The sequence below is a fragment of the Macaca mulatta genome, chromosome 12 (genome assembly GCF_049350105.2).
Source record: "Macaca mulatta isolate MMU2019108-1 chromosome 12, T2T-MMU8v2.0, whole genome shotgun sequence".
Lineage (NCBI taxonomy): Eukaryota > Metazoa > Chordata > Mammalia > Primates > Cercopithecidae > Macaca > Macaca mulatta.
Window position 1 is genome coordinate 107,993,913 of NC_133417.1, and position 26,953 is coordinate 108,020,865.

Genomic DNA, 26,953 nt, shown 5'->3' on the forward strand with positions numbered 1-26,953 from the left:
TGAAATAAACATGTGGAGTGTTTAAAAAATAATTGAAATGCAAAAGGTATAGGAAGAAGTTCTTAAGAGTCAAGAAGGGAGGAATAGGCCTGATAATTGGAATGCTGAAACCTATAAATATGCTCATACCTTTGGACTCATTGATCCCATTTCTAGCAATTTTTCTTACGGAAATAATTTAGCTGAAGGAAAAAGTGCATGCATGACTTTTTTTTGCAGCATTATCTGTAATAATGAACAAGTAGAAACAATAAGGAATCAGGTAGATTATGTTATATAAAATGACAGTACTTTGTAATTAAAACTTGTCATTATGAATACTCTGTGGGAATGTGGAGAAACGTTTGGTACAACATGAAAAACCATTTATGCTATGATTAAGGCACAGCACTAGAAAGGAATTTAGATTATCCTGCCGAATCCCTTCCTTGTATAGGAAAGATCATCTGAGGCCCACTGTAGATAGGGTTCCTCCAACACAGATCTTTTAACTCCCAGGGAAGCTCCCTTTCCTGGTCTGCACCACAGGAGAGAGAGAAGTAGATATTTAGGAAAGACTGGTAAAGTAGAGTTCTGCACAAAGAGGCAGGGGCAGATTTTGGTCCTGTCTTAACTATTTAAATTGTCTGACGACCTTTAGCAAGTTACTCAAATACTGTGGGTTTCAACTGTTCAGCTATTAAATTGGAATATCCTGTCTGCCTGCAGGTAGGGCTCAGAGCACATATTTTGAATAGTGAAAAAATACTGTTGAGGATTGCATTGCCAGAAACTAAAAGTTCAGTGCTGCTAGAGACGTGGCAAGTTATGGAAGAGGAGGGAGGAGTTGATAGTGGAGAGTGAAATCAGTTTGTAAATCTTTATAGCTACTGGGCCGTTGATATGCCATACAAGAATAAATACTTTTAAAGATTTTACTGTAGCAATAACACCTGAATTATCCCAGATAGAGTACCTTGTTATCAAATAATATTGTCTATTCTTATTTATATTATATTTATTTTTATAAATAGAATATAAGTAATATAAATATTCTGTTTATATATTATTCTATTCAATCAATTCTTACTGAGTGATTATTTAACTAACATTTAGTTTATTAATTGAGCCAACTGCATGCTGCTGTCATATAAAGTACAAAGATGACTCACTCTACATATCATGCCCTTGGGATGCCTGTAGATAAAGCATGTACCTCAGTATTTAATACAAAGTACAATGCATTAAGACACTGTAAAGTGCCGTGAGGAGTCCCCCCAACCAGGGGTTAAAATCTAGGATGTGAGAGACTGGGATATAAAGCAAAATAAAGTAGGATTAGAACCATGAAAATAGATAAACACCATAGGAAGAGGGAGAAACCATTTCCATTTGGCAGTACTGAGGAAGACTTCAAGGACTGACAATCATGGAGAAAACACTGGATTGGAATCTAATACTTAGGCCCACGTCCAAGCTCCATTACTGAACATCAGAAGCAGAGAAGCAACACGAGCACAGACAGATGCATCAGAGGGCTGTAGAGCACTCAGTGTGATTATAGAAAACGGCAAGTATTCTTCCTTCACTTCAATAGGAGATAGGAGATATGGATGGAAATGCGACGTAGGCAGGTTTTATCCCTAGAAACCATGGTGTTTCATTTTTAAAAATGTAAGCTGGGTGCTGACATCAGAATCTGCTGCTTGGAGAGAGGACTCCACAGAAGTGTAGAAGATGAATTGGGGGTTGGAGACCTGTTAGTAACTCTTGCAATAACCTATGAAACCAAATGAGACTCTAAATGGCTCTGGTGTTGAGGCAGAGAGGAGTGGGAAATTTGAGACAGGTTTCAGAAACAGAACTGACAGGATTTGGTAACCAATATGGATATAGGAAGCGAAGTGACCCTAAGGTGCAGGGTTGGACACAGGATGGTGGACTCTTTTTCCTGCTGCCTTGCCCAGAAAGGGAACCAGCCTCCAGAGCTGTTCCTTTTCCTCTTGTCAACTCCAAACTCAGCAAGTTTTGCTTGATGGAAGAAACAGTATTGACTGCCCTAGGGAGGAGTAATTAGCAGGTCAAGTGTTTTAAACCAGACGCCTGGAAAAATCAGTGAAGAAAACTTGGGGTCTGGTGAAGGTGGCAGGGAAGCAGCCCTTGTTTCAGTCTTGTTGACAAATTCCTGACGTGACTAATATTTTTCCAGTTGATTGGTGGATTGCAGATTTTATCTAGTAGAGCTGACGTTAAAATCAATCTCCTTGTTGATTCTAGCATCAATAAGCACACCATTTTACTTCACAAAGATAAAGTAAAGCACATATGTCCAAATGTTTCATAGACACTTACTGTTGAATGCTCCAGCCGCATGAAAGCCAAGGTCAAAAAGTTGTGAAGGAAGGAATCGAGAAGAATGAGCGAGGGGCTCAGACCCCATGGAAGGTTCCTGGGACGTGAGACTGGCACTGGGGCTCCCAAAGGCAGTCTGGCATTCTTGGGTAAATTCACTAGTACTTGAAGAACCAGAACTTAGGAGGTTGTTCAGAAATGAGAATTCCTTCTCAAAATCTTCTCCTTCCAATGAATCTACAGGTAGATCTTTTGCAACTATTGAGTGTAAATAAAAACAGAAAGGCTTTTTTTGATTTTAGGAAATGAGAATAAGACATAGGATGAATCAAATTTGTTTCATTGTTTTCATACTGTATTAACAGTTTTAAACTAACAACTAAAGTGACTGCAAGTTTATGTGAAAATGATTTCTAATTAGGCAGGATTTAGGTCAAAATGGCCACATTTCACAATGAAGATATAACTTATGAAGAGCTATATATGAAATAATTAAGCTACCATCTAAGTCAGAAACCAAAGGAGATGCAAAAAGGCATAGAAACAAATTAGTAATATGACACTTTAATATACCAGTCTGACTAAAAAACACGCCAAGAGGACAACAGATAAAAAGGATCAAAAGAGCATAATCAATAATGTAGTTATTTTGGATAACACAAACCCCGGTAATAGAAACATTCTTCTTAACCACACATTGAAAATGTACAAAAGTTGATTATACTAAGGCACAAACACACAAAAAATTGTATTCTTAAAGTAGGAACATTACAAACAACATGCTCTGATCATAATGCAATAAAAAGACAATTCTACAATGAAACTATAAAAACAGAAAGGTTCTTCCACCTGTAAATCTTAAAACCTTCTACCAAACAATGTTGAAATTATGAGAAACATCATTATTTCGGAAAAATAATGATGAAGGAAATATTTTATATCATAATTCATGGTGTTAAGTAAAATGTATAGACCATTGGTTTGGACTGAGCTCTTGTACTAGACCCAACAGACCAAACCAAAATGGAGTCACTCATGCTAAAGTTCTACATCACCAAACCAAACTAAGTTATCTGGCCTTTCAAGAAATTAGGAGAGAGACACCACAGCCAAGTCCCCAAGCAGGCCAGTCCTAGCTGGCATGATAAGGAAATCCCCTCTGCTTTAACCCTTACAAGAAAAGTAACTGCAATGATCAATCTACTTTTTGTTTTCTGTTTCTGCTTTCCCTGGTCCTTTTCTGTCTATAAAACCAACCTCCTCAGAACACCCATTCCACGTTATAGAATGGGGTATTGCCTGATTCTAGAATTGCAAATAAAAGCCAATTAAGGTCTTTAAATTTGCTGTAATTTTACCTTTTGACAACAGAATAGTTAAATGGCGTGAACAAAGGCAAAATCATATCCCTTAAACATTTTTATAAATAAAAATGAAAGGGAGGGGTGTCACAGTGCACCCCAGCATAATTGGTGAAAGTTATTTTTCAAAAGAAAGACGCATTTAAAGTCTCTGGAAATAGTCCCAAGGATATGCAGCAAATGAGGAAATATTTACTTAAGATTAAGTCTACAATAATTTAGGAAAAGTGGCAAGAGTTTGTGGTATTTGAACTGAGAACCAGTCCCATCTTCCCAATTTCCAACTTAGCAAAATGGAGATTCCACTCCAGTCTGGTGCAGCCAGAACACAGGGCTCCTTCTCTCTCCAGCTGTCAGTCAAGGACTAGCTTCCCAGGAGGAGTAAGATGCCAGCATTTCACATCCTGTCCCCAGTTACCTGTTGCTGAGGCTAAATCCTAGGTGAGTGCAGTCAATAGATGATAGAGGCTCCCATCTCCTCCCCAGATCCCTCATGGGTTGGGAAGGCTGAGTTTGGTGTAGTGTGCTGAGAATATAGGGCCCCTGATCACTTGACCCTGTTAGTAAAGTGGTGGTTTCATGAAGAAAGAGGCAAGCTAAGAAGATCTAAGGCTACCATCACTCTCCTCACCTAGCACTCGGCTCCTAGAGCAAGGATGACACTCAGGAAGAAGTATGCCATTGTCCCCACTCCCGGCTCAAGCTCTGACTCAGAGATTTTCCTTGCAGGGGGTGAGGGAGAACCATAAAACTGATAGTTCCTAATCCCTTTCCAAAGGCACTGACTTCATTTGTAACAGAGTGTAGAGAAATTCAACCCTAAGGATGCTCTCAAAACAGTGGAGGTTTTAGTAACAGGCAACTGGGAGAAGACTTATAGTGTATGAGTCTCAACATGTAGGCTAAACTGTAGGCCAGCTACTTTGCCTGAAGGAACCAGGGAAAAAGCCAGCTGGGGTCACCACAAATTTCAGTGACCTTAAGAACTATTTCTTTAAATGAGTCCAAATTTGATTGGTTTATTGTGTGGAACAATTTATGCTCCAGGGACTGTTGAAATCAACAGAGCAATCAGCAAGAAGAAAAAATGATATCTTGGACTTATAAAGAATTTTGTGCTTCCAAAGGCAAAATTGAGAAAATAAAAAGACTATAAAATATAAAAGACTGGGATAAAATATTTACAAGTCATATATCTGATAAAGGACTTTATAAAAAATATATAAACTCTTACAACTTAATAAGATAAGCAACCCAATTAAATAATGGGCAATAGATTTGAATAGATTTGTCAGTAAGGAAGATATACGAATGGCCAATAGCACATGAAAAGAGTCTCAACACCATCAGTCACTGGAGAAATGCAAGTCAAAGCTACTAATTAAAAGCACTAGAATAGCCAGGCACTGTGGCTCACACCTGTAATCCCAACACTTTGGGAGACTGAGGCAGGTGGATCTCCTGAGGTCAGGAGTTCGAGACCAGCCTGGCCAACATGGCAAGACCCTGTCTCTACTAAAAATACAAAATTAGCTAGGCGTGGTGGCGAATGCCTGTAATCCCAGCTACTCAGGAGGCAAGGTTGGAGAATCGCTTGAACCCAGGAGGCGGAGGTTGCAGTGAGCTGAGATTGCACCATTGCACTCGAGCCTGGGCAACAAGAGCAAAACTCCGTCTCAAAAAAAAAAAAAAAAAGCACTAGAATAACTATTATTTAAAATATACCGGGCATGGTGGCTCATGTCTGTAACCCCAGCACTTTGGGAGGCCAAGGCAGGTGGATCACTTGAGGCCAGGAGTTCAAGACCAGCCTGGCCAACATGGTGAAACCCCATCTCTACTAAAAATACAAAAATTAGCTGGGTGTGGTGGCACATGCCTGTAATCCCAGCTACTCAGGAGGCTGAGGCAGAAGAATCACTTGAAACCAGGAGGTGGAGATGGCAGTGAGCTGAGATCGTGCCACTGCACTCTAGCCTGGGTGACAGAGCGAGACTCCGTCTTAAAAAATAAAATAAAATATAGACAATACCAAATGTTGGCAAAGATGTGGAGAAACTAGAACCCTCACACTTTGCTGGTGGAAATAAAATGGTGCAATTATTTTGAAAAAAGTTTGGCCGTTCCTTAAGAAGTTAAATTCACCATGTAACCTAGCAGTTCCACTCCTGGGAATCTAACCAAGGAAAACGACAATGTATGCCCACACCAAGAGAAGTACATGAATGTTCAGTAGTCATAGTAGTAGTATAATAGCCAAAAATTATAAACAATCCAAATATCCATCAACTGGTAAATAAGTAAACATAAGATGGTATATATCCATACAATGGAATACTATTGCTTAATAAAAAGTAATAAACTGGCCGGGGGCAGTGGCTCACACCTGTAATCCCAGCACTTCATGAGGCCGAGGTGGGCGGATCACAAGGTCAGGCCATCCTGGCTAACACAGTGAAACCCTGTCTCTACTAAAAATACAAAACAAATTAGCCGGGTGTGGTGACATGCACCTGTAGTCCCAGCTACTGGGGAGGCTGAGGCAGGAGAATCGCTTGAACCTGGGAGGCAGGTTGCAGTGTGCCAAGATCGTGCCACTGCACTCCAGCCTGGGCGAGAGTGAGACTCGGTCTCAAAAAATAATAATAATAAACTACTGATACATACCACAACGTGGATGACTCTAAAAACCATTAATTGGAAGATGCCAGAAATAAAGGACTAACCTTTTGTATGGCTTCATTTATATGAAATGTCCAGAAAAGGCAAATTTATAGAGATAAAAACAGATTACTAATTACCTACGGCTTGGAGTGAATCAGAGATTAATTTAAAACAAGCGTGAGAGAATTTTGGGGGTAATGGAAACATTCTAATATCTAATTGTGGTAATGGCTGCATAATCTAAATTTTCTAAAAATTATGAACTGTTAGAATGGGTGAAATTTATGGTATTTAAATTATACCTGAATAAAGCTGTTAAACATAAAAAGAAATTTTGTACAACTCTATTTCAAATAAATTTAGAAGTCTAGACAAAATGAATAATTTATTAGAAGAATATAATTTACTAAAATCAATCCCAGTACAGACTAAAAGCTTAAACGGACTGATTTCTATAGAGAGATACAAAAAACACACAACTACAAGAAAGCACTAGACCTAGATGTTTTCATAGGTTAAGAAATGAATAAGAGGCTGGGCACAGTGGCTCACACTTAGCAAATCGCAGCACTTTGGGAGGCTGAAGTGGGCGGATCACCTGAGGTCCGGAGTTCAAGACCAGCTTGGCCAACATGGCGAAACCCCATCTCTATTAAAAAAAAAAAAAAAAAAAAAAAAAAATATATATATATATATATATATATATATATATATATATATATACACACACACACACACACACAAAAATTAGCCAGGTGTGGTGGTGGGTGCCTGTAATCCCAGCTACTCAGGAGGCTGAGCCAGGGAGAACTGCTTGAACCTGGGAGGTGGAGGTTCCAGTGAGCAGAGATCATGTCACTACACTCCAGCCTGGGTGACAGAGAGACTCCATCTCAACAACAACAACAAAAGAATGCAAAAAGAGCCAGGCGTGGCAGCTCATGCCTGTAATCCCAGCACTTTGGGAGTCCTAGGCAGGTGGAGCACCTGAGGTCAGGAGTTCAAGACCAGCCTGATCAACATGGTGAAACCCCATCTCTACTAAAAATACAAAATTAGCCAGGCATGGTGGCATGCACCTGTAATCCCAGCTATTTGGGAGGCTGAGGCAGGAGAATTGCTTGAACCTGAGAGGCAGAGGTTGCAGTGAGCCAAGAACGTGCCACTGCACTCCAGTCTGGGTGAGAAGAGTGAAACTCCATCTCAAAAAAAAAAAAAAAAAGAATGCAAAGAGAGTAGTAAAATGTTAGCAAGCAGACTAGTATAAAATGACAAAGCTGGACTTACAACTGGAATGCAAACAAGATATCAGGAAACCTATTATTATAGTTCATCATATTAATATATTTAAGAAGAAAAAGCAAATATTTCCTGGCATAGATACTGAAAAAGCTGCCAACAAAATTCAACAACTATTAGCTGGGTGTGGTGGTATGCACCTGTAATCCCAGCTACTTGGGAGGCTGAAGCATGAGAATCGCTTGAACCCAGGAGGCAGAGGTTGCAGTGAGCCAAGATCACACCACTGCACTCCTGCCTGGGTGACAGAGTGAGACTCCATCTCAAAAAAAAAAAAAAAAAAAAAAATCAACAACCATTCCTAATAAAAATTCTTAAGAAAGTAAGTATGGATGGATGCTTCTTTAACATTATGAAATATATCTGTGTCCAAAGCCAGCATCTTAGTTAATTCAGAAATATAGGCATTTCCACTAAAGTCAGGAAATGTTCACTACTAGTTAACATTGTTCTAAAGGTAGTAGCCAATGTAATTAAACAGGAGAAATCTATGAGTTGGTAAGGAGAAAAAACAAGACAATCTCTATTTTCAGATGACATGACTCAAATAACAAAAGAATTCAGCTGTATGCCAGGATATAAAACTAACATGCAAAAGTGAATAGCATTCATATATACAAAATAACTAATGAAAAGATATAATGGAAAAGAAAACCCCATTTACAATAGCAACCAGAAAGATAAAATACATAGAAATAAACTTAACAGGAAATATTCAAAACCTGTATGAAAAAAAAGTCTGAAAGATATACAAGTAAACTTTAACAAATGGAAGGATGTCCCTTGTTTTTCATGAGGATGTCTCAAGATGATCAGCCTGTCAGTTTTCACATTTAATGTGATTACAATAAAGTATCGAGCTTTTTAATAAAGCCCCACAATTTTATATTCAAATTGAAAAAATAAACATGCAAAAATAGCTAAGAAAATAATTTTTTAAAAAAAGGAGGGGGGCTTCTAGCCTTACCAGATACTAAAACTAGAAGAAAGTTTCTGTAATTAAAACTATGTGGGCCAGGCGCGATGGCTCACTCCTGTAATCCAGAGGCGGGCGGATCACCTGAGGTCAGGAATTCAAGACCAGCCTGACCAACATGGAGAAGCCTTGCCTCTACTAAAAATACAAAATTAGCCGGGCGTGGTGGCACAAGCCTGTAATCCCAGTTACTTGGGAGGCTGAGGCAGGAGAATCGCTTGAACCTGGGAGGCAGAGGTTGCAGTGAGCCAAGATTGCACCATTGCACTCCAGCCTGGGCAACGAGGGCAAAACTCCATCTCAAAAAAAAAAAAAAAAACTTGTGGCACTGGTGCATGCACACACCATTTGAAATATAAAGAAAGTCTAGAAATACATCCAAGTGGAAATAGAAATATAGTATATGACAAGATGTTATCTCAATACTAGGACAAAGATGGCATTTTAAAAAATTACATAAAGGGCAGGGCGTGGTGGCTCTCATCTGTAATTCTAACACTTTGGGAGGCTGACGTGGGCAGATCATTTGAGGCCAGGAATTTGAGACCAGCCTGTCCATCATGACGAAACCCCACCTCTACTAAAAATACAAAAAATTAGCTGGGCGTGGTGGCGCATGCCTGTAATCCTAGCTATTTGGGAGGCTTAGGCACAAGAATTGCTTGAACCCAGGAGGCAGAGGTTGCAGTGAGCGAAGATCATGCAGCCTGGATGTCAGAGCAAGGCTGTTTAAAAAAAAAAAAATTGTATAAAGGATAGCCTTTGTGGAGGGGGAAGGTAACATTTGATCTATTGCTAACACTGTACACATGAATTGACTTCAAATGAATTCAAGATCCAAATGTAAAAAATAATACTACATAAATACCAGAAGAAAGCATAAGAGAATTCTTCTATACTCTGGGTTTAGGAAAAGCTTCCTGACTATGACTAAAGTCCAGATCCAATAAAAGAAAAGATTAACCAATTGGACTGTATTTAAAGCTTAAAAAAATTTTTTTTAACTTAAAAAAAATTAAAGAAACAAAGTCACAAGACAAATGACAAACTAGGAGAAAATGTTTACAACCTAATTGCTTGAGAAAGATATTCAAGGTAGTTATTTAATGCTTAGGAAGTACCTTAAAGTTGATTTAGTCTTGATCCTCATTTTACAGATAAGGAAACCGGATGTTGGGGGCATACTTTTGTTTCTTAAATAGTGATTTTAATGTATTTAATGTTGAACGACATTTACTATTTTGCTAGTATCTAATGACACTAGATATACAAACAATTGTATTCATTCATTCAACAAATATTTACTGAGTGCTTATACTGCTGGTGGCTGAGATACGTGAGACAGAAAAGCAGACACAGCCCTAGCTGTCCTGGTTATACGGATACATTCTGATAGGGCCCAAACATACAAAACAAATAATTATTTAATTTCCATTGTGATGTGCTACAAAGTAGAAGCATATAATTGCATTCTTATATAGAGACCGAGACAGTTTCTAATGTTAAGGAAATAAATGTTAAATAAAAATTGAAGAATTTTAAAGAATCATTCATATGTAGAGTGAAATGATTATTTCTTACCATTTTCAGAGTTAGAAAACTGAGGTGCTCCAAATTCTCTCATTTGAGAATGTGTTTCCTTGTGATCTTTGTTTGCTAAATTAAAAGCACACAAAAGAGAATTTGAACAAGAAGAAATTCAGCAAGCTTATTTACTGTAATATTTTATCATTAGGTCAAGTGTTCAATTGACCAAATCAGAATCTAAAACATACAAAAGGGAAACATAAAAATTTAAATAATCTTACATATAAAAATCACATTTGTGTATGTGTGTGTGTGTGTGTGTGTATATATATATATGTGTATATAAAAATAATACCAGAGGTATTCAGGTTCTCTATTAAGTCTCTGTCCCCTTGAAATGTAAGTTTTCACGTTCCAAAGCCTGTTCCTTCCTTGTGGAGCTGTTCTTATTCTATACTTTCTGATAGGTCATTTTATATTTGTTCTGCCTGATCTCCATGCCTTGACACTCTGACACAATGGATGTTCATTTTACATTGAATGAATGAATGTATACGATTTTATTATTGTTTAAAATGAATACGATTTTATTATTGTTTAATTGACAAAAGTATATAATTTATCACATACAACATGTTTTGATATATGTAATACATTGTGAAATGACTAAATTTAGCTAATTAACATTTGTATTACCTCACATACCATTTTTTGTGGTGAGAACACTGCTCTCTTAACAGTTTGTTGTTGTTGGTTTTTGAGATAGAGTCTTGCTCTGTCGCCCCAGGCTGGAGTGCAGTGGCACAATCTCGGCTCACTGCAATCTCCATTTCTGGGGTTCAAGTGATTCTCCTACCTCAGCCTCCCAAATAGCTGGGATTACAGGCATGCGCCACCACACCTGGCTAATTTTTATATTTTCAGTAGAGATGGGGTTTTGCCATGTTGGCCAGACTGGTCTTGAACTCCTGACCTCAAGTGATCCTCCTGCCTCGGCCTCCCAAAGTGCTGGGATTACAGGTGTGATCCACCATGCCTGGTCTCTCTTAACAATTTTCAAGAATATATTGTTATTAAATACAGTCACCAAGTTTTACAATAGATCTTTTGAACTTACTTCTCTTGTCTAGTTGAAATTTTGTATCCTTTGGCCATCTCCACAGTGCCCTCCCCACAAACTACCTACCACTCTACTCTCTGCTTCTATGAGTTCAGCTTTTTAGATTCCACAAGTGAGATCATGTGGTATTTGTCTTACTGTGTCTGCCTTATTTTATTTTGCATAATGTCCTCTGGGTTCATTCATTTAGTCACAAATGACAGGATTTCCTTCTTTTTGAAGGCTGAATAGTATTCCATTGTGTACACATGCCATAATTTTATCTATCTGTTCATCTGTTGATGAACACTCCGTATCTTGGCTATTGTGATTAAGGATATGGTCTACTTTTTTTTGAGAAAGGGTCACGCCCTGTTGCCCAGGATGGAGTGCAGTGGCGTGATCAGAGCTCACTACAGCCTCCAACTCCCAGGCTTGAGAGATCTTCCCACCTCAGTAGCTGGGACTCCTCCCAAGTAGCTGGGACTATAGGCGTGTGTCACCATGCCTGAATAATTTTTTAAAATTTTTTGTAGAAACAGGGTCTCACTATGTTACACAGGCTAGTTTTGAACTTCTGGGCTCAAGCAATCCTCCCACCTTGGCCTCCCAAAGTGCCAGGATAACAGGTGTGAGCCACTATGCCTGGACAAGGATATGGTTTACTGTTAACAATTTGTACATATTTGTGGGGCACATGTGAATTTTTGCTACGTGTATATAATGAGTAGTGGTCAAGTCAGGGTATTTAGTGTGTTTGTCATTTGAGCACAGTATATTTTTGTTAATAACCATACTCTGCTATCAAACCTTGATATATTCCTTCTATTTAACTGTTTGTATCTTTTAACTTACCTCTCTTCATCCTTCTCTCTGCCCCTACCACTCACCCTTTTCAGCCTCTGTTATCTATTTTTCTATTCTCTACCTGCATGTGATCAAAATTTTTAGCTCCCGCATACAAGTGAGAATGTGTGATATCTGTCTTTTTGTGCCTGGCTTATTTCACTTAAGATAATGACCTCTAGTTCCATCCATGTTGCTGTAAATAATAGAATTTCATTCTTTTTATGGCTGAATAGTTTCCATTGTGTATATATACTACTTTTTCTTTACTCATTCATCCACTGATGGACACTTAGGGTTGATTCCATATCCTTGCTATCATGAATACTAATGCAATAATCGTGCAAGTGCAAGTATCACTTTGATATATTAATTTCTTTTCCTTTGGACAGATAACCACTAGTGGAATGCTGGATCAAATAATTCTATTTTTAATTTTCTGAGCAATCTCTATACTGTTTTTCATAGTGGCTATACTAGTTTACATTCCCACCAACAGTGTATAAGAGTTCTCTTTTCTCTGCATCCTCACCAGCATGTGTTATTGCTTGTCTTTTTAATAATAGCCATTCTGACTAGGGTAAGCTGATATCTCACTGTGGAACTGATTTACATTTCCCTGATGATTAGTGATGTTTAGCACTGTTTCATATACCTATTGACCATTGGTATGTCTTCTTTTGAGAAACATCTACTATTGATGTCCTTTGCCCACTTTTTAATGTTTATTTTTCTTGTTGAATTGAGTTCCTCGTATATCCTGGATATTAGTCCCTTGCTGGAAGAACAGTTTGCAAATACTTTATCCCATTGAAGAGATTGTAGCTGCACTCTGTTGATAATTTATTTTGCTGTGCAGAAGATTTTTAGTTTAATTAAGTCCCTTTTGTCGATTTTTGGTTCTGTTCTTTGTGCTTTTGAGGTCTTAGTCATAAATTATTTGCCTAGAAAAACGTCCAGGAACATTTTCCTTAGGTTTTTCCCTCATATTTTAATAGCTTTGGGTCTTACATTTAAGTCCTTGATCCATTTTGAGTTGATTTTGTATATGGTGGGAGATAGGGGTCCAGGTTCATTGTCCTATATGGGGCTATTAAGGATATGGTCTACTTTTAATTCAAAGGCTGCTTTATTTATTTTATTTTTTTTAGACAGAGTCTCACTCTGTTGCCAAGCTGGAGTACAGTGGTGCGATCTAGGCTCACTGCAGTCTCCACCTCCCTGGTTCAAGTGATTCTACTGCCTCAGCCTCCCGAGTAGCAGGGATTACAGGTACGCACCACCACAGTCAGCTAAGTTTTTTTGTATTTTTAGTAGAGATGGGGTTTCACCATGTTGGCCAGGATGGTCTCGATCTCCTGACTCCGTGATCTGCCTGCCTTGGCCTCCCAAAGTGCTGGGATCACAGGTGTGAGCCACTGTGCCTGGCCTGCTACTTTATTCTTTTAAAAACTGGCCATAGCAATAAGTAGCATCTCCACAATTTTCACTTAAACTAGAGCTTTAGTAGTAATGATCTCACAGGAAAAGAAAGATCACCCACATGGCAAAGATAGCATACTCTTTTGTGATCAAAACAGCACTGTCTGTGTGTTTTTAAACGTTTTAAACATTTAAAAGGTCAAATATACAAACCAAAACCTCCATAGGCAAAACTCTACTAAAAAATTACTTCCAAGTTTTGAGCCTATATATCAAGACAAAAATAATTGTGCCCTATTGCAACAATGGGAGCCAGTTTTTGAGAGTCAGTTTTCTACATAATCCAGTTTGTATACATTGGATTTCATCTCTATGTCATTTATTTACTCAGTACAGACACACGTAGAGACAAAAAAAAGTATATGATTTTTACACTTTCTAACATCTTCAACTATTATTAGGGCCATTTAAAAAAAATGAAATGTAAATTTCTTCTGCATACAAGGGTGGACAGTGTTGCTGTATGGAGAGCTTAAAGGATGTAATGCATCTAAGGACAAGAAAGTAATAGCTCTATTACACTATTATTAAAATTCTATGCTCAGTTTGGGATAGTATAAAAGAATATTGGAAAAGTAAAAAAAGGTAAAAGCAACCAAAGTAACTGAAAGGAAAACACATTTGAAAGGAAGATTTAAGTAAGTCAGGGTGATTTAACCTTAAGATAAGGAAGCTAAAGGATGAATTAGATTTTAAGTTCAGATACATAATATAAAAATGTTAGAAATGTACAGAAGATTTAAAATTTTTCAAACGGACTTTATCAGTAAAGATTTTAGTTGAATATAGGGGAAAAAATAGAGGAGAAAATCTAGGAATGGAAAAGAGATACCAGAGGTGGCTGGAGAAAGAAGTGAGAGGAAGAATCCTGGTTGTGGGGAAGGGAACAGGAACTGGTGACCAGAGGCAGAGTCACATCAGGGAAGGTTTCAGGCTACAGAAATAGAGTTTGGGGAATGGAGAGATGTGTTAAAGGATCTTTAAGGAAATGACTCTGGATAAGATGAAGGGTAACCTCTGTTCTCTCTCTTTCAATAATGATCTGCTTCACCTTACAGTGCTTTTGGTATGGATTTATGTAATTTGGTTTCATTTTATTTTAATGCTACAGATGGATGAAATTGGGATTAAGATAGGCAAATGAGTGAGAAAGGTCTAGCTCAAAGGCCTAGTTTTTTATTCCATTATATGAAACACCATTTGAGTGAATACCTCAGAGCTTAAATGTTTGAGGGCATTTCTAATTACTTCCTCAGTAGAGGTCTTAAAGTAAAATTGCTCAAAGTCTGGGATGTTTACATTCTTCAGAAAATTTGTCCCATCCTTGCTAAATCTATAAAATACACTTTTTTCTCTGTTCTCCTGGCTTCTCTACATAAAATATAAGTTTAATGCATTGCTGGACTTGTTAGAAGTAAACAACAACAAAAATGTAAGCTGAAACCAGAGCCAGAAAAGAGAAGCAGCAAGCAAAGAAGAAAGGCAGGTATGCTGTGGGCAATGCCTGTGCTGACACTGCCAGACAAGGCCCTTGGCAAACACAAGGAAACTGAGCCGAGCCCACAATTCCTACATTAAAATAAAGGCTCTGGAAGAGGGTTAAAGTGGTCACCAGGCTGTATTCCTTGACTCTGGAAAGCAGATAATTTTCTTTAGCAAAAAATTATCTAGGCCTCTAGGAGTCCCACAGATTAAGAGCAAACAAATATTGGCTGGTATTCACAAATCACTAAAGAAACAAGCTACCACAAGAACGCTGGGGTAAACCAAAATAATAGATTTAGACCCCCCCAAGGACTTCAAATATTTGTATTTTTGGATATGGATGTGAGTCAAAAAGTGAGAAAGAATGAGGCACTATAAAAATTAGACAAATTTATAAAACAACAAATAGAACTTTTATAAATAAAAAGTATAGTTGTTTAGGGAATGAATCCTCGGTATATACATTAAACAGTAGATTAGATGCAAGAGGAGACAATTAGTGAGAAACAGATCTGAAGTACTTACCTAGAATGTACTGTAGAGGGAAAGGGGGATGAAAACATGAAAGAGAAGTTAAAATATATGAGGAATTAATGAAAAGGTCTACCATAAGCTTATTAGAGTTATGGAAGCGGAAAATAGAGAAAATGAGGAGAGAGAATATTTTTAAAGATAATAGTTGAGTCATGCATATTTTATCACAGTAAAAAAAATAATGGTTGAGCAGTTTCCAGAACTAGTAAAAGACACAAAGAAATACAATTTATACCAGCAAAAATTAAAAAATTAAAATTGCACATTTAGATACACTGTACTGAAAGAACACATCCTAAAAGCAGCCGGATATAGAAGTTGAATTAGAGCAAGACTCTGTCTCAAAAAAAGAAAAAAAAGTATCTAAACTAAAGGAGGTAGTCAAGGAGAAGGGAAAATGAACTCACAATGAAGATCTGAAATATAGAAAGAAATAGTAAGACAGGAAAAATATTGGTAAATCTCAGTATTTCTTTATAAAACAAGAATGATGTTCTAATTTGTAGAAAATTAGAAAAATCAGAAATGGAAATAAAATGGATAACTTTCAAATCAGTAAATGGCGGGGGTGGGGGAAGATAAAGAAAACTTTTAAAGCAAATGAAAAAAAACCCTCAAATAGTTCAAAATGAATCAAAACAGGAGACAAAATAATGGGATTGGCAGGACAAAACAAATGGAAAACAGAAAATACAGGTCCAAATATAGTGACAATAAACATAAATGGACTAAACTCGCCAGTTAAAAGAATGACAAGATGACATACTGGGCTTTTAAAAAAAATCCAACTAAACCTTGTTTATGAGACATATCTCAGTTAGAAGGAGGGCTAAGCATGGTGGCTCACACCTGTAGTCCCAGCACTTTGGAAGTCCGAAGTAGGCAGATCACCTGAGATCAGGAGTTCAAGACCAGCCTGGCCAACATGGCGAAACCCCATCACTACTAAAAACACAAAAATTAGCTGGGTGTGGTGATGACTGCCTGTAATCCCAGCTACTCAGGAGGCCGAAGCAGGAGAATCACTTGAACCCCAGAGGCAGAGGTTGCAGTGAGCTGAGATTGCGCCACTGCACTCTAGCCTGGACAACAGAGCAAGACACCATCTCAAAAAAAAAAAAAGGAAAAAAAAAAAAAGACATGGGAAGACTGAATGGAAAAGGGATACTAAGAGAATATTACTTAATCAAAGAAAGCTAGTTATGCTCTACTAACATAAAGGAGACTTTAAGCCAAAAATTCATTATATTATTATTGCGAGACAGGTTGTACTCTGTGGAACACACTGGAGTGCAATGGAGCAATCTTGGCTCACTGCAGCCTCTACCTACCCACACTCAACTGATCGTCCCCCCTCCGTTTCTGGAGTAGCTGGGACTACAGGTGCACGCCACCACACCTGGCTATTTTTTGTAGAAACAGGGTTTCACCATGTTGGTCTCGAACTCCTGGGCACAGGCTATCCGCCTGCCTCAGCCTCCCAAAGTGCTGGGATTACAGGCATGCACCACCACGCCTGGCCCCAAAAAGTATTATTAAAGCCAGAAAGGGTCACTGTATAACAATAAAAAATTAATTCACCAAAAAGATATAAAAATTCTAAACTTGTATATACCCCTGTAGAAAGAAAAAAGTTTCCTCTTCAAAGTTTCCCTTCTCGTTAAAAAAAAAAAAAAATCATAAGTGTTAAAAATAAGTTTCTTTAAAAGAAAGACTTTTAAAGACTAACTTCCTTCAAGCCTCCTTGCATTGTGCTAATAACTCTTTGTTAAGCCCTAATGTAGCTGTCAGACATGCTCATAGGCACGTAGTACATTCTATATCCTTGTACCTTACCCAAGATATTTGTGCTGGGCATGCTCACAGGCACATTCCAGCTCGCAGCCTTTGCCCCTTCCCTATTTGGCATAAGCAACTTCCTCTTTTCCTTTATTCTCCCTTGCCTTTACCTATTTAGAAAAATTTTAAACCGTTAGCCAATCGGGTTCAGTTTAGATTGTGAGGTCTGGCTCCCGCCAATGGAGACAGGACACAGTAGCAGGGACAAGCTGCATAAGGGATAAAAATTGCTTCCTTCCTTTGTTCAGGTGTGCTCTCACCATTGTTCCATCTGCAATGAGCACCCTTTCTACAAAAAGTAAAAATTGTCTTACTAAGAAAATTAAATTTATGTTCAAATGCTATTTCTTTGTGGCACCAAGAAACAAACATTTCTAATGCCCCCTACCCCCAGATCCTCAAAATACATCAAGTAAAAGACTCCAGGACAAAGTTGAAAATCTAGTTTAACAGTGGAAGATTTTAAAACACATTTCTCAACAAGTAAACAAAAATTAGTAAAGATATAAAAGACATAGAGCATCACAAATAACAATCGTGATTTAACAGATATAAATAGGCTCCTGCATTCAACAGTTTGAGTATACATTCTTCTCAAGAAATATGAAACATTTACAAAATTTGACTACTTGTTATTCCATAAAGAAAAAGTTCCAATAATTCAAAGAATCAGTGTCATAAGAACACATTCTCTAACCATGATGCAACTTGGTTAAAATCAATAACAAAAATTTTTCTATTTCCATAATTTGGCAATTTCAGAAACACACTTCCAAATCAAATCACTCATGGCCATGGGTCATGGAAGGTGGAATGAAAATTTTTAAATAACTGAAATTGAATGATAATGAAAATACTATATATCAAAATTTATGGACCTTCATACAACGGATTCATTAATAAAAAGGAAGGAACTCCTGATACAGGCCCCATCATGGATGAACCTCAAAAGCATTAAATGAAGTGAAAGAAGCTAGACATGAGAAGACCACATATTGGATGATTCTATTTATAAATGTCCAGAAAACACAAATTCATACAGAGAAAAAGTAGAGTAGTGGTTAGCTAGGGGTGGGAACAGGGATTATTGCAAATGGGCATAAGAGAGCTTACTGAGGGAATGAAAATGTTCTAAAATTGATCAATGGAAATGGTAGTGCCACTCAGTAATAAATTAAAAATCACTGAATTATACACTTTAAATGAGTGAGTTTCATAATATATAAAGTATATCTTGATAAAGCTGTTTTAAAAGAAAACTTGTAAGATATAGGAAAATTAAAATTTTGAGGGAAATACAGCCTTAAAGAAAGAAAGATGGCTGGGCATGGTGGCTCACATCTGTAATCCCAGCACTTGAGCAGGCTGAGGCAGGAGATCACTTGAGGCCAGGAGTTCAAGACCAGCCTTGGCAACAAAGCAAGACAACAACAACAACAAACCAGAAAGAAAAATATCAAAGTAAAGAGAAGAAAATAATAAATATAGGAACTAAAATTTATAAAACCGAAAATAAAAGATTCAACAGAGAGGATTAACAAAGTCAAAAGTTGGTTGGCTAAAAGAATAATAATAATAAACCACTGGCAAGATTAATCAAGAAAAAAAGAGAAGGAACAAATGAATATCTGAAATTTAAAAGGGGAGATAACTACTGACATGGCAAAATTTAAAAGATAAAATAATAGCATGAATAGATGTTGAGACTACAGCAATGTTCGTTATATTTCCTTTGTGACTTAAAAAATGTTCTGTATTTGTGGGATATAGGATCATATGCAAATGCAATTAGCTAACCTTTTGAACATATATTTTGAAGCTAGGTTAGGTATACGAGTTCATGATTACAATGGTCTCTTACATTGTTTCTTTTATCAGTATAATCTATTTATGTGTGTACTTGAAAATACCTCGGCTGGGCACTGTGGCTCACACCTGTAAATTCCAGCACTTGGGGAGGCTGAGGTGGGCAGATTGCTTTAAGCCCAGGACTTCGAGATCAGCCTGGGCAACATGGCAAAACTCAGTCTCCAAAAAAAAAATACAAAAAAATAGCTGGGCAAGGTAGCACACACCTATAGTCCTAGCTACTCGGGAGACTGAGGTGGGAGGATCACCTGAACCCGGGAAGTCAAGGTTGTAGTGAGCCATGACTGTATCACTGCACTCCAACGTGGCTGACAGGAGTGAGACTCTGTCTCAAAAAAAATAAATTAATTAAATATTCTTTCTTTTATTTATTAGTCACTATGTGCTATGGAGTTTGTCAATATTACCTCTATCCCTAATGTCCCTGGTAAGATAGGCATAAATAACTCCTATTTCATATGACACAACTGAGAGAGCCATAAATGATATGTTTTAAAAAGCCAGGATCCAAACTCAGATTTTTCTGTTTCCAAAGCCTGTACTCTTCTTTACCACCGTGGTTCAAATGTATGTTGACTGTATATGTAACATGTATTTATTTTTTAAAAACAACACAAATTTCAGTATGAGGGAAAACTCAAAACTTAATCATGCAATCCTATAAACTGGACTTTTGCATTTTAAAGCACCTATCTTTGGGGAGAGAAGGCAGTGCAAGTTGGCTTAATAGAACTCTCCAGCCATCATTTCCCCTCTATACCCCACAGGAACACCAAATTGAACAATTATCCATACAAGAAAGAACCTTCATAACAACTAAACATTGGGTGAGAGATCACAGTACCTGGTTTTAACCACATATCACTGAAAGAGGCACTGAAGAAGATAGGAAAGACAGTGTTGAATTGCCAACACCACCATTCCACCATCTGTTGGCAGCAGCCACATGGTGTGGAGAGAGAATCTATGCTTGTGGGAGGTAGAGTGCAGTGATTGTGGAACTTTGCATTAGAACTCAGTGATGCCTGCCACAGCTGAAAGCAACATGGGGCAGAATTCAGCCAGTACTCACAGAGGGGGCAGTTAGACCAGCCCCAGCCAGAGGGGAACCACCCATCCCACTGGTCAGAATCTGAGTTCCAGCAAGCCCCACCATGGCAAGCTAAAGCACTGTGGGGTTCTAAATAAACTTGAAAGGCAGTCTAGGCCACAAGCACTGCAATTCCCAGGCAAGTCCTGGTGCTGTGCTGGGCTTGGAGCCAGTGGAGTTAGGGGACATGTGACCTAGTGAGATATGAGCCAGCCAGCCAGCCAGCCAAGGAAGTGCTTACATCACCCCTCCTCCAATCCCAGGCAGTGCAGCTCACAGCTCCAGGAGAAACTCCTTTCCGCTTGAGGCGAGGAGAAAGGAGAGTAAAGGGGACTTTGTCTTGCAACTTGGATACCAGCTCAGCCACAGTAGGATAGGGGAGAAGGTAGAGTCCCAAGGCCCTCATTCCACACCCTAGCTCCCAGATCACATTTTTAGACATACCCGGTGCCAGAAGGGAATGCACTGCCTTAAAGGGAAGGACCCAGTCCTGGAAGGATTTATCACCTGATGACTAAGAGAACCTGGGCCCTGAATAAACATCAGCAGCACCCAGGCAGTCCTCACCATGGCACTTGGGTAAGACCGAGGGCTGTGCTGGCTTCAGGTGTGACCCAGTGCATTCCAAGCTATGGTGCCCACAGGGACAGACTTCCTCTGCTTGAGGTAAGGAGAGGAAAAAGTAAAAGGAACTTTTTATTGCAGCTTGGGCACCAGCTTGGCCACAGTGGGGTAGAGAACCAAGAAGTCACCTGGGGTCCTCAGTTCTAGCCCTTGGCTTCTGGATGGCATTTCTGGACCTGCCCTGGGCTAAAGGGGGGCCCACTGCCTTGAAGGGAGAGTCCTACACATGGCAGCATTCACCACAAGCTGACTGAAGAGCCTTTGGGCCTTGGGTGAATATCAGCGATAGCCAGGCAGTACCTGCTGCAGGGAGAGACTCCTTCCACATGAGGGAAAGGAGGGAAGAGTGGGAAGGATTTTGTCTTACAGCTTGGGTGTCAGCTCAGGTGGTGTAGAATTGAGAACCAAGCAGATTCCTAAGGTTCCTGACTCTAGGCCCTGGCTCCCAGATGGCATTCTGGTATCTGCTGTAGGCTGGGGAGTAGCTTGCCGCCCTGAAGGGAAGGACACAAGCCAGGCTGGATTTGCTTCCTGCTGATGGTAGAGCCCTTGGACCTTGAGTGAATATTGGCAGTAGCCAAGCAGTGGTAACTGGGGGCCCAGGGTGAGACCCAGTATTTTGCTGGCTTTAGAGAAACTCCACGTGTCTGGGGGAAAGTAAGGGAAAAGAACAAGAGTCTCTGCCTGGTAATACAGGGAATTCTCCCAGATCTTACCCAAGACCACCAAGGCAGTATCTCTACAATTCTGCAAGAGCCACAGCATTACTGGGCTTGGGGTGCCCCACCCCCAATGCAGATACAGCTATCATGACCAAAGATTTAGATGATAACAACTCAGTGCTCTTTGAATACTTGGAAAACTTTCCCAAGAAGGACAGGTACAAACAAGCCCAGACTACAAAGACTAATAAATATGTAACTCTTCAATGCCCAGACATCGACAGATATCCACAAGCATCAAGACCATACAGGAAAGCATGACCTCACCAAACAAACTAAATAGTGTACTAGTGACCAATCCTGAAGTGACAGAGATATGTGACCTTTCAGAGAGAGAATTCAAAATAGCTGTTTTGAGGAAGCTCAATGAAATTCAAGATAACACAGAAAAGGAACTCAGAATCCTATCAGGTAAACTTAACAAACAGATTAAAATAACTTTTAAAAATCAAGCAGAAATTCCAGAGTTGAAAAATTCAACTGATATCGTGAAGAATGCATCAGAGTCAACAGGAGTATTGATCAAGCAGAAGAAAGAATCGGTGAGTTTGAAGACACGTTATCTGAAAATACAGTCAGAGAAGACAAAAGAAAAGAGAATAGGCCAGGTGCAGTGCCTCATGCCTGTAATCCCAGTACTTTGAGAGGCCAGGCGGGTGGATCACCTGAGGTCAGGAGTTCAAGACTAGCCTGGGCAGCATGGAGAAACCCTGTCTCTACTAAAAATACAAAATTAACCAGGCATGGTGGTACATGTCTGTAATCCCAGTTACTTGGGAGGCTGAGGCAGGGGAGAATCGTTTGAACCTAGGAGGCAGAGGTTGCCGTGAGCTGAGATTGTGCCATTGCACTCCAGCCTGGGCAACAAGAGCAAAACTCTATCTCAAAAAAAAAAAAAAAAAAAAAAAAAAAAAAATTGGGTGTGGTGGCAGGCGCCTGAGGCAGGAGAATCATTTGAACCTGGGAGGCAGAGGTTGCAGTGTGCCAAGATTGTGCCACTGCACTCGAATCTGGGCGACAGATTCAAATTCTGTCTCAAAAAACAAAAACGAAAAAAGAATAAAAAACAATGAAGCATGCCTATAGGATCGAGAAGACAGCCTCAGAAGGGAAAATATAAGAGTTATTGGCCTTAAAGAGGAGGTAGAGAAGGAGATGGGGTAGAAAGTTTATTCAAAGGGGGTAATAACAGAGAACTTCCCAAACCTAGAGAAAGATATCACTATCCAAGTACAAGAAGGTTATAGAATACCAAGCAGATTTAACACAAAGAAGACTACCTCAAGGCATTTAGTAATCAAATCCCAAAGGTCAAGGATAAAGAAAAGATCCCAAAAGCAGCAAAAGAAAAGCAACAAATCACATACAATAAAGCTCCAAAATGTCTGGCAGCAGACTTTTCAGTGGAAACCTTATAGGCCAGGAGAAAGTGGCATGACATTTAAACTGCTGAAGGAAAAAAACTTTTACCCAAGAATAGTATATCCAGCTAAAATATCCTTCAAAAATGAAGGAGAAACAAAGACTTGCCCAGACAAAACAAAAGCTGACGGAGGCCGGGCACGGTGGCTCACACCTGTAATCCCAGCACTTTGGGAGGCCGAGGCAGGCAGATCACAAGGTCAGGGGATCTAGACCATCCTGGCTACCCCAGTGAAACCCTGTCTCTACTACAAATACAAAAAAAATTAGCCGGGCGTGGTGGTGGGTGCCTGTAGTCCCAGCTACTTGGGAGGCTGAGGCAGGAGAATGGTGTGAATCAGGGAGGCAGAGCTTGCAGTGAGCCAAGATCGAGCCACTGCACTCCAGCCTGAGGGACAGAGCGAGACTCTGTCTCAAAAAAAAAAAAAAAAAAAAAAAAAGGCTGTGATAAACTATTTTGACATTTAAAATGTGACCATTTCAAAGTAATAAATTTACCATCTTACCTTGTTCTCTCTCACAGCTTGCTTCCTCATCAGACAAAACTAGCCTGAAGTAAAAACAAAAAAAATGTAGATTTTTTGTTATAATACACTTGTGAATTATATTCCCCAAACAGTTTTATATGGTTAAAAAGAATTTTCTACTCAGAAAACATAAAATTGTCCACTAGATCCCCTAAAATCTACATCTGGTAAATTTCCTACTTTTTTTATAGATCTATACAGACATTTCACCCCTTATTCCTTCAATAAACATTTACTGAGTATCTACAAAGCACCAGGCATCACGCTCAGTACTCAATCTTCAAGAACCTTCACCATCAAAGTCATAGAATAAGAAGTTTCATTTTCAAGCCTTGAAAGGTTTTAAGAACACTTGTGAACTAAATCAAGGGAATGAAGAACTCTAGAAAAGATGTAGTACCCTATTTTGAACAACTAAGTGATGTTTGCAAGACACATCAGCCTAAAATATCCTCAATCAATACTAATTTTGGGTATTTATAGCATCTATCTGATATAATAAAGAAAAAGTTAAGACAAAGTAATTGGGCCGGGCACAGTGGCTCACGCCTGTAATCCCAGCACTTTGGGAGGCTGAGACAGGCGGATCATGAGGTAAAGAGTTCGAGACCAGCCTGACCAACATGGTGAAACCCTGTCTCTACTAAAAATACAAAAATTAGCCAGGTGTGGTGGTGCGTGCCTGTAATCCCAGCTACTCAGGAGGCTGAGGCAGGAGAATTGCTTTAACCTGGGGGGTGGAGATTGCAGTGAGCCGAGATCGTGCCACTGCACTCTAGCCTGGGTGACAGGGCAAGACTCTGTCTAAAAACAAAAAAAAAAAAAAAAAAGAAAGAAAAATAAATTTGAACACAGACATACTCACTACACCTGGGGCATCACCTCACAGTTGCTAGTATTGAAAGTTGTTTTTAATAAATCTTTAAAGATACTTAAAAATCTATACAGTATTTACTTGTAAATACTACACAAATAAACCTACAGAGCAAATAAATACTCATGACCTGAAATGAAATTTTCCCTAACAGTATTATGTTTTTTTAAAGAACCTGGATGGAAGAGAAGTGAAGAGCTTGGCTATCTACTAGTTAACTTGAAAAGTAGCTCTCATAATGCTAAAGATACATGAGAGGATTTTGAATAAAACTCTTGTGAAATGTGAGAATGGAAAAATTTTACTAAATTAACATAGTTCATGTAACATATGATTTTAAATGTCAATATAGGCCAGGCGTGGTGGCTTACTCCTGTAATCCCAGCACTTTGGGAGGCTGAAGTGGGCAGATCACTTGAGGTCAGGAGTTCGAGACCAGCCTGGCCAACATGGTGAAAGTCCATCTCTACTAAAAAATACAGAAATTAGCTGGGCTTAGTAGTGCATGCCTGTAATCCCAGCTACTCGGGAGGCTGAGGCAGGAGAATCGCTTGAACCTGGGAGGGGGAGGTTGCAGTGAGCTGAGATTGTGCCACTGAACTCCAGCCTGGACAAAAAGAGTGAGACACTGTCAAAAAAAAAAAAAAAAAAAAAAAAGTCAAAAGTCAATATATAAATTCACAAATTTAATTTATAACTAGACATTTGATCAATGTTTATCTTAAAACATTTATACATTCAAATTAGCAAAAAAAATTGGTTTGGATTTCCTCATAGAGAAGATGGGAAAATGTCTTATGTTACATTTGTGTCTTAGTTCATTTTGTATTACTATAACAGAATACCTGAGACTGAGTAATTTATAAAGAAAAGAGGTTGATTTAGTTCTGCAGGTTGGGAAGTTAAAGATCATGGCCCCGGCTTCTGACAAGGGCTTTAGTGCTGCATCATAACATGGTAGAGAAGGTCAAAGGGGAAGTGGACACATGCCAAGAGGCAAACTCCAAGGCGCGTTGGGCTTTATAACAAACCACTCTCTCATGATCACCTTCTACTCAACAATATATGGTTTATCACTGGCCCTTATTTCTGAGTTCGTTAATATACTGAATCTGGTTAAAATGAGAATTAAATAGCAGCTTTGAAAGAAAAACAAAGGGACAATATAATAAAAGGGAAACAGGGGACATGAAGGATGTACATGGCAACAGCCCATATTTTCAGGTAACCAGTCCCAGTCCTATGTATGTTATTCTGGAAATAGATTTCTCATAGTTTATTTCACAGATGCTGGTACCTGTCCCTTTATTCTCTCTAGCTGCCCATTTCAAGAGTCACTAGAGGTACTTGTGGCTCTTAATACAAGGCTCAGTATCCCAAATGACAGACTCTTAATGACCCCAATCAGTTTGATACTCCTGTCATGTCCTTTGTCTGCTATGTTAAAAAATGTAAAAAATTTGTGTAGGATCTAGATATTAAGAAAAAAATGGAAAAAAAAAATATATATATATGGTTTCAAAACAAATTGCTAAGGTTTGAATTTCTCCTCATCAAAACTCTTGTTGAAATCTGACCCCAACCTCAGTGTGGGAGTATTGGGAGGTGGAGACCTAGTAAGAGGTGTTTGGGTCATGGGGGCAGATCCCTCATGAATGGTTTAGTGCCTTTTTCATGGTAATGAGTGAGTTCTTACTCTCATGAGATTGGATTAGTTCTCTCAGGAATGCTTCTGAATGGGTTGTTACACAGCCAGCACGCCCCTTGATTTTGCCTCTTCACACAGGTCTGCTTCCCCTTTGACCTTTTCTGCCATGTTATGAAGCAGCACTAAAGCTCTTACCAGAAACCAGGGTCATGCCCTTGAACTCCCCAGCCTGCAGAACCATGAGCTAAACTTTTTTACTTTATAAATTTCCCTGTCTCAGGTATTCTGTTATAGCAAAACAGACTATGACACAAATGTTTAGTGTTGATTGGAAAAATGACATAGAAATAAATATTCAGTAAGAGAAGAAACAATTCTTTCCACATGTATCATATGATGGTATCCAGGACTTCTATAACATGACACAGATGACTTATGCCTGCTTACTTATTGAGCTGTTCAGTAAGAAAACCGCCTATTTGTTCATATTTATTGTCTTCAGTAAGCTTGCTTGGAGTGTCTTGTAGTTGCTAAGGATAAGAAAGTCAATGTTAAGTAAATAGAAAGACTGTTTCTTCCTCTCTGCAAAGAAAATGAGAATATAAATTCTAAAGAACCATATGAAATAGGAAGTTCCGAACTAGAGAGTGAAAGATATAGGACATGTATGCTATTGTAATCTGAACTGAGCTACTGAGCTTCATATACTTGTTTCTCCTGGCTGCCTGTGCAAA

At 38.8% G+C, this 26,953-nt stretch overlaps 1 protein-coding gene across 8 annotated transcripts in view; it reads right to left on the minus strand.

The window, feature by feature from the left end:
* ICA1L (islet cell autoantigen 1 like) overlaps positions 1 to 26,953 on the minus strand; it is a 104,044-nt gene that overhangs the window by 19,175 nt on the left and 57,916 nt on the right. For all 8 annotated transcript variants that reach the window (XM_028830983.2, XM_077957387.1, XM_077957389.1 and 5 more), the window contains 4 exons: positions 26,667 to 26,749; positions 23,677 to 23,720; positions 10,213 to 10,287; positions 2,332 to 2,589 (listed from right to left, as the gene is read on the minus strand). In XM_028830983.2, the coding sequence (XP_028686816.1) occupies positions 2,332 to 2,589; positions 10,213 to 10,287; positions 23,677 to 23,720; positions 26,667 to 26,749 (460 nt within the window). The remainder of the gene's footprint in view (positions 1 to 2,331; positions 2,590 to 10,212; positions 10,288 to 23,676; positions 23,721 to 26,666; positions 26,750 to 26,953) is intronic.